At 41.0% G+C, this 8,319-nt stretch overlaps 1 protein-coding gene across 1 annotated transcript in view; it reads right to left on the minus strand.

The window, feature by feature from the left end:
- The window catches only part of DNAH6 (dynein axonemal heavy chain 6), a 236,355-nt gene that overhangs the window by 56,038 nt on the left and 171,998 nt on the right, over window positions 1-8,319 (minus strand). The window contains exons 57-59 of the mRNA XM_027846132.1: window positions 5,641-5,766; window positions 4,160-4,324; window positions 990-1,057 (exon numbers count right to left, since the gene is read on the minus strand). Coding sequence (XP_027701933.1) covers window positions 990-1,057; window positions 4,160-4,324; window positions 5,641-5,766 — 359 coding nt within the window. The remainder of the gene's footprint in view (window positions 1-989; window positions 1,058-4,159; window positions 4,325-5,640; window positions 5,767-8,319) is intronic.

The raw sequence follows: 8,319 nt of genomic DNA on the forward strand, positions 1-8,319 counted from the left end.
ATGTTTCTGTGATAATCATGATAGCCTCAGACATTTACTAGCTGTGTGACCCTGGGCAAGTCACTTAACCTCTGTTTGTCTCAGTTTCCTCATCTGTAAAAAAGAGATAACAATAGCACCTACCTCCCAGGGTTGTTGTGAGGATCAAATGAGATAATTGTAAAGCACTCAGCACAGTGCCTGGCACATATTAGGCACTATACCAATGTTTTCTGAGTTGTTTTTCAGTTGTGTCCAACTCTTGGTGACCCCATTCAGGGTTTTCTTGGCAAAGACACTGGAGTGATTTGCCATTTCCTTCTCCAGCCCATTTTACAGATGGGGAAACTGAGGCAAACAGGGTAAGTGACTTGTCCAGGGTCACACAGCTAGTAAGTGTTGGAGTCTGGATTTAAACTTAGGAGGATGAGTTATTTCATTTGGCTGTCACAATAACCCTTGGGAGGTAGGTGTTATCATTATCTCCATTTTACAAATGAGCAAACTGGATCAAACAGAGTTTAAGTGACTTGTCTAGGATCACACAACTAGTAACAAGCTGAGGCAGGATTTGAACTCAGGTCTTCCTGACTCCAAGTTCAGTGCTCTTTTCACTGCTAAGTGCTATAATTAGACATATCTTTTTTTTTTCTTTTTTTTTCTTTTTTGGTGAGGCAATCAGAGTTAAGTGACTTGTCCAGGGTCACAGTCAAGTGTCTGAGGTCCAATTTGAACTCAGGTCCTCCTGACTCCAAGGCTGGAGCTCTATCCACTGAGCAACCTAGCTGCCCCTATAATTAGACATAGAGAAGGATGTATTTAGGGAACACTGAAAAGAATCTGGAAGTTTTAAGGTTTTTTTTATTATTAGTCAAACAAGCATTTATTGAACACTTTCATGTAAGGCACTATATCAAGTGTTAGGGATACAAAGAAAGGCAAAAACATAGCTGTTGTTTGTTTCTTCTGATATATGTGAAAGGTAAACATAGGGGAAAAATCATTCATACCTTAGTAACTGATCTTCCAGACCAGATCTGGTCACAGTGAAATTAATGATAGTAACTTTAATGCAGACCTAGAGAAAAAAAGATACGGTAGAGAAAAGATAATTGTTTCAATAAAGAATGATCAAAGAAGACTAGTTGTGGCTCATCATTAAAGTGTAGTTAAGGGGGGCAAAGTCACCTTAAATTCCACATTTTCAATTAGAGTAGCACATTGCTATACCTTAACTCAGTTCACATATGTAGATATAACCGAGGCCAAACTGGGTTCCCCAAGAGGTAACTAACTATACACTGTAAAAGTACAAGAAAAATGATTAGTCTACAACACAAATGTTAGTTTTTTTCCCCCAGAGATACTATTCTTACAAAGAAGTTACATGGAATTTATGGGAGGGAAAAAGACATTTCATTTAGATGAAACATTATGTTCTTGTTTTGATCTGAAGGTTTTTTAAAATTAGGAATTGTTCATATGTGTTCAGTTTTTCCCCCCTAAGTGATTATAGCTTATTTCAAACTCAAATGAGTCTTATAAAAATTCAAATAAATCATCTATAAAAGTTAGTGCATAGGCTGCCTTCCTAAGCCTCACATTGGAAATCTGGGCACTTTGCAGTCTGGGAATGACAGTTCAGTTATGTGTCTGTGATCAGACTCAGCTAGCTAGAGAATTATTATCTTCTCCATCCCTCCCCTCCAAATTATATATTTTTTTCTCTCACAAGAAGCTTGTTACCCATTGGGTAGTTCAGTTTTTCATAGTTGGAATTCATCTTGTCTTTTTTTGCCCTGAAGAGAAGAGAATGTAGAAAATGATTCTACCTAAAATTTGGTTGTTTGAGATGAACTCAAAGGTGACCTGTTATTCAAATGTTATTCAAAGCTTCTTAAGGAAACCAAAATGCCTACTCAGGAAGTACTTAACTCCTTTGTAATTCTATTAAGGAATTCAGGCATATTTGGCCTGGATGTTTGTCAATAACTTGGGCAAAATCAGGCTGGAAGTAAAGGAATGTAATACAGAATTATCATATAATAATGATAGGGATAGGACCTAGATCTGTGATTTTATTGTTACAGAGACTTCTAGGTGAGGAAAATCCCTTTATAAATGCAGGTTGACACCTTCTTTGCAATACAGAATCTTAGAGAGTTGCCTAGGACATTGAGAGGTTGTTAATTTGCCCATAGTTACATAGTCGGGATGTTTTGGAGGCAGAACTTCAACCCAGGTCTTTTTTGATGCCAGAATCTTACTCACTAACCACTACACTCCGCTACCTCTTAGTAGTAATAATGACTCCTATTTATATAGCCCTTTAAGATCTATGAAGCACATTTCTTAGAATGGTCTAGGAGGTAGATAGTGGGATGCGGAAAGAAAGGAGCCTACCTGCCACCTTATGGGAACCCTCAAAGTGGCAGGAAAGGCACCATTTTTCATCACTCCGTGGGAAATTAGCCAGGGCCCTGATACAGAGAGGAAGTGGGTGCTATCACTGTCCAACTGTGGCTTGGGAGTGTGTGTTTGGGATTAGAGTGATAATATAGCCCCTATCCTGGTGTCCCATAAATTGTGGTGAAGAGAAGATTTGGTGACTTTATCAGCTATGTATGGAAGAGAAATTAGGCTTATTGGGTTTGGCTTCAAAGGGGAGAACCAGGGGCACTGGAAAGAAGAGGTGAAGAGACCAATCTAGTCTTGACATCCAGAAAAACCCCCAGTGATGAGGAGTTGTCCAACAGGGGAATGGCTTCCTCTCCTTAAAGGCTGGACAACTCATTGTGATTTATAGTAGGGATTCCTTTGGAGTAGGGCTTGGGTCACATGGCCAACTCTCAAAATCTGTGATTCTAGCTGTTTGGGAGAAGTGATGAGGACCTCTCCCATCCCACAGAGGATCAGGCATTTGAATGAAAATGATCTAGAATCCCCAGCCATCAATGACCTTTAGACTGGAACATTGTTACTTAGAGGTGTGTCCACTGGGGATCAACTTCAGGTACTAAGACAAATAATGATACTCATATTTGTACACTAATTTGTACATAATTGTACCTAAGCACTTATGAACTTAACATACAATATCTCAGTCAGACTTAGATAAACCTCACCACTACTAGGCTGAGAAGGGGGACAGATCATAAGATCAGAGATTTAGAGCTAAAAGGGATCTTGGAGGTCATTACAGATGAGGAAATTGAGTCATGGATAAGTTAAATGACTTGCCTTGCATTCCACTGCTAGTACAAATATCTGAGGCAGGGCTTGGGCTGCATTTTCTCTGGCTATTCACTAAGCCTGGAATGCTCTCCCTCCTTCCTTTGTCTACTGACCTACTTGGCTTCCTTTCAGTCCCAACTAAAATCCCATCTTTTACTGGAAGCCTTCCCTAACCCCTCTCAATTCCAGTGCCTTCCCTCTGTTAATTATTTCCTATTTATCCTGATTGTAGCTCATATGTATATTTGCATGTTATCTCCCCAATTAGAATGTAGTCTCCTTGAGGGCAAGGGCCATCTTTTGCCTCTTTTTGCACCATCAGCACTTAGCATGGTGCCTGACACATAGTAGGCACTTAATTAATGTTTATTGACTGGTTGATTGATTGCGCTAGAGGGCTGCTAAGTATCACAATGATTGCTAACATTTACAAAGCATTTAAAATTTGCCAATCACTTTGCATATATTAACTCTTTCAATCCTCACAACAACTCTATGAGGTAGGTGCTATCATTATTGTCCCCATTTTATAGATCAGGAAACTGAGGCACTGGGAGGTTAAGTGCCTTGGCTAGGATCACATAACCAGTATGTGTCTGAGTTGGGATTTGGCAGTAGGTTTTCCTCATTCCAAGTCTAGTGGTCTATACATAAGGGAAAAGGACTTCTGGGGTGGCCAAGAGGATAGTCATGGGACAAGGCATGGGATTCATCCAGCAATGGAGAATGACAGGGATGGATAAGGCCTGGAAAGTTGGGCCCCTGATGCCTGAAAGGGGTTAATGGGAGCACCTCAAGGAGGAATATTATTATTATTTCCTCCTTGGGGAAGAAATGGAAAGGATGTCGGGTGAAGGAATGGGACCAAGGCTGAAATGAGCCATCCCAGATTGTCCCAGGATCTAAGAATAAGCAGAAGAGCCTAGCTCCAGGGGACAGCTCATACCTCAGGGAGATAGTGGGGATTGGGCATCTTGGTTGTCATGTAGAACTTAAAGTTTTTGTCATAGTCGATGTCGGAGTCTCCAAGGCGTATGAGCATCCTCCCACCGCTTATAAAAGTCTGCTTCAAGAGAACTGGTTCCAGGGCAGGGTCCAGTGTTTCCTTCAGCTTTGATAAAGAAATCAGAACCATTGAGAATGGCATTAGCTAATGTGGCATACTCTATTGGATCTGAAAAGTTCCCATGAGGATAACAATCTAGAGTTGGAAGATACCTTGGAGACTGTTTTGTCCAATCCAAGCATTTGATATATGAGGAAACTGAGGCACAGAGAGACTCACTTCAGTGACCTCCAGGTTTTCTCTTGAGCCTCTCTGGGATGAAGGTTGTCAGCCTCAGCTCTATCTGGTATAGATAGCTTTAAAATTGGGTCAGTCCATCAACAATGACTTCCAGAATGCTCCCTGACAACCTGATAGGCCCAGGAAATGTGCCTGTGATTTCATTAGGATAGCAAACTCTCAGATGAGAAAATTCCTGCTACCCATGTGTGTTGATACCTTCTCCCTTAGCGTTACCTAAAGCAGAGATGTTAAACATGGGACCCACCTCACTGTAGCATCTGGCCCACAACTCTCCTGAGTATGGCCCGAACCATTTGTAATTGGTTTAAATGATTAAAATGTAATTGGGAAAAGTTTAACAAAACAAATAAAAATTCAACAAGACATAGATGACATTACATTTTAAAACTAAGTCAATATGGGACCCATAGAAATCCTAATGTATGGATGAGTAGTCTTCTTTTCTATTTAAGTTTGACACCATTGGCCTAGGACACTGAAGACCTCTACATCATCCAGTCATCAGCCAGTTTGTGTCAGAGGTGGGACATGAACTCAGAAAGCTTCCTGGTTTCAAGACCAACTCTCTATATATTCTACCCTGGTGTCTCACTTATAATATAATAGGGAGGAACAAAATAACTAAGGGGCTATTTCTGCCCTCTATAAGATGCAGGCTTAAGCTGCTGCTCCAAGATCAGACTTTCTCTACCCCACTCCTCAACCTTTTCCCCCAAAAGCTTACACAAATGTGTTTGTTTTTTTGTTTTTGTTTTTTTTTTGGAAAAAGTCATTAAGAAAACCATGAATCTGTCTTTATATAGAGTGTCCCAAAAATCTTGATGCAATTTTAAGACTTTTAGGACACTCTGTATAACACCTAAACACGAAATAATTGGTTGAAAAATGGAAAATTTAATTCTTTCAATTGATCGTTCAGTTTCAATAACACAAAAAACTGGTTTGGCTGATTTTAGAGTGGAAAGGACTGGTTCTTTTGGCACTATATAGATACATGCTGTGTAGGCAGCCACACAGTGCCCTGTACATAGTAAGTAGTTAATAAATACTTACTGATTAAGTGAATAGGAATGGGGAATCAGAATTAGTATCTCGTTTTAAAGGAAATGAAAACAAACCTCTTCTAGCAAGACTGGTAACCCAAGTCTAATGGAGTTTTCAAGCGTACGCAGAAATCCAATGTCCGTGAGCTTAATTATTTTTAGCCCATTCGGAGATTCTTTGTTTCTTATCCAACGATTTGCCTGTGTGGAAAAGTCCAGGAAATCAATGAAGTTTATGCTTAACAACAATCACAACATTTGTATGGCACTTAATGTTTACAAAACACTTTACATATAATATCTCCCTTAATCAACAGATAGTCAGAAAGTTATGGTTCTTAGATCAAAGTAGGTGTACCCTCTTTTTAAAAAAATATTTCATTAAGTATTTTTACGTTCCTCTCACTTCCCATTACACTCTAGTCCCAATAACTTTTCCTTGGACCAAAGGAGGACAGTTAAGCAAAACAAACCCATACAGAGGCCATGTTTGATAACATATATCCCATTGCACCTCTCTGCTGACTTCACTTCACTATCAAGTTCCCTGAAGTCATGATCATTCACTGTATTGACCAGAGTTTTGGAATCTTTCACTTATTTTCATTTCTATTGATTGTAAGCTCCTTGAGGGCAAGGACTACTGTTTGTACCAGTGCCCAGCACAGTGCCTGACACACAGTAGGCACTTAATAAATGTTGCTTGATTGATTATAATCAATATAAAGTGTTCTGGTACTACTTACTTTTTGTCATGGCTGACTATTCATGATCCCATTTGGGATTTTCTTGGTAGAGATAATGGAATAGTTTGCCATCTCCTTCTACAGATCAGGAAACTAAGGCAAACAGGATTAAGTGACTTGACCAGCTAGTAAGTGTCTGAGGCTGAATTTGAACTCAGGAAGATGAGTTATCCTGGCTCCAGGCCTGGTGCTTTGTCCGCTGCGCCACCTAGCTGCCCCTTCTCCTTACTTAACTGCATCCATTCATTCACACAAGTCTTTGAAACTTTCTCTGTATTCATGTTTGTTCCTTCTGGTTCAATAATGTTCTATCACGATCCTATACCAATTTATTCAATCATTCTTCAATCGTGGGTCACCCACTTTCATTCCTTTTTTTTTTTTTGCTCCTACGAAAGTGGTGCTATCATAATTGTTAACTCTATATAGCACTCTAAGGTTTATAAAGAGCTTTCCAAATGTTATCACATTTGATCCTCACAACAATTCTGGGTGGCTTTTATTAACCTCATTTTGTAGGTGAGGATATTGAGACAGGCAGAGATGGAATGACTTGCCCAGGGTCACATAGCCAGTAAGCACCTCAGGCAAGACTTGAATTCAGGTTTTCCAGACTCCAGGTCCAGCATTCTTTCCACTGCACTGCTTAGCTGCCTTTGAAAGATGTGGAAGGGAAAAAAGTCTTTCCTTCTGGATTTTCCCTTAAGGCCACCGCAGGGCACCATGTTTTCGACTGTGCATTTCTGCACAACCAGTTTGCTTGAAACTCTCTTCACCCGTGTTTTGTATGCAGAAGGACATCCTACCTGCAGGACAGTCTTCCCTAGATGCTTCCTCCTAATCTGGGGGTGGCCCTGGGGTTTTGAAGGCTGAATCTCAGGTAGGTCTCACCACGCAGGAAAGGATTCATATACGGGCTCCGTAATGGCCCTTTTATCTGTCACTGGAAGCCCAGCCTCAGATCAGTACAAAGGTTCTCTGGCTGCAAGGTGATGAATTTTTTGACCGTAGCAATTTGTGAAGAATACCCACTAAGTCATAGACAGTTGCAATCTGTGTCTGTGGAAGGGCCTTTTTAAAAAATTGTCCTTAGCTTTCTTTTGACGTTCTGGCCTTCAGCACTCGTGACATTCTTACAATACCATCCCATGCTGGCCACTTGACCCTAAGGGTGACATCACAGATCTTTGACTCATCCTGTAAATCTCTTGTTTGTACATGATTGTTTACACATTGTTTCCCTGCCCTGCCCCATTGTTAGCATGTGAGTAGGGGCTGTTTTTTACCTTCTTTTGTATCCCCAGCATTTAGTGCAGTGCTGGGTATATAGTAGGTGCTTAATAAATGCTTCTTGACAGACTGATAGGTTCTTATGCTTTACTCCCCTCTACAAACTCTGTGATCTAGCTCCTGGCCTTGTTTCTTGTTCTGACTGGCCTATTTCTTGTTCCTCACATATGGCGCCCCATCTCCCGACTGCATTTCCACCGGCTATCTCCCTCATGCCTGGAATGCTTTCCCTCCTCCCCTCTGACTCTCAGCTTTCTTTGCTTCTTTCAACACTTGGTTTTAATCCCACCTTCTGCAGGAGGCCTGTCCCCGCCCCACCTACTCAATCCTTTCCTTCTGAGATCACCTTCCACTGATGCTGCATATGCATCTCGAATGTTCAGAGCTACTTGTGTCCTGCTTCTCCCTTTAGAATATGGGCTCTCTCAGGATAGAGATTGTTTTTGCCTTTATCTGTGTCCCCAGCACATAACAAATGCTTGTCAACTGACTGACTGAAGGAGGGACAGTTTGATTTGTCCTAGATAGCTAGATAGCTGGAGGACGAGACCTAGTACCTTCCAGATCAGTGGGGGTGNGTAGAGATTGTTTTGGCCTTTATCTGTGTCCCCAGCACATAACAAATGCTTGTCAACTGACTGGAGGGACAGTTTGATCTGTCCTAGATAGCTAGATAGCTGGAGGACGAGACCTAGTACCTTCCAGATCAGTGGGGGTG

This window comes from Vombatus ursinus, unplaced genomic scaffold (assembly GCF_900497805.2).
Source record: "Vombatus ursinus unplaced genomic scaffold, bare-nosed wombat genome assembly UNPS02015066.1, whole genome shotgun sequence".
Classification (NCBI taxonomy): domain Eukaryota; kingdom Metazoa; phylum Chordata; class Mammalia; order Diprotodontia; family Vombatidae; genus Vombatus; species Vombatus ursinus.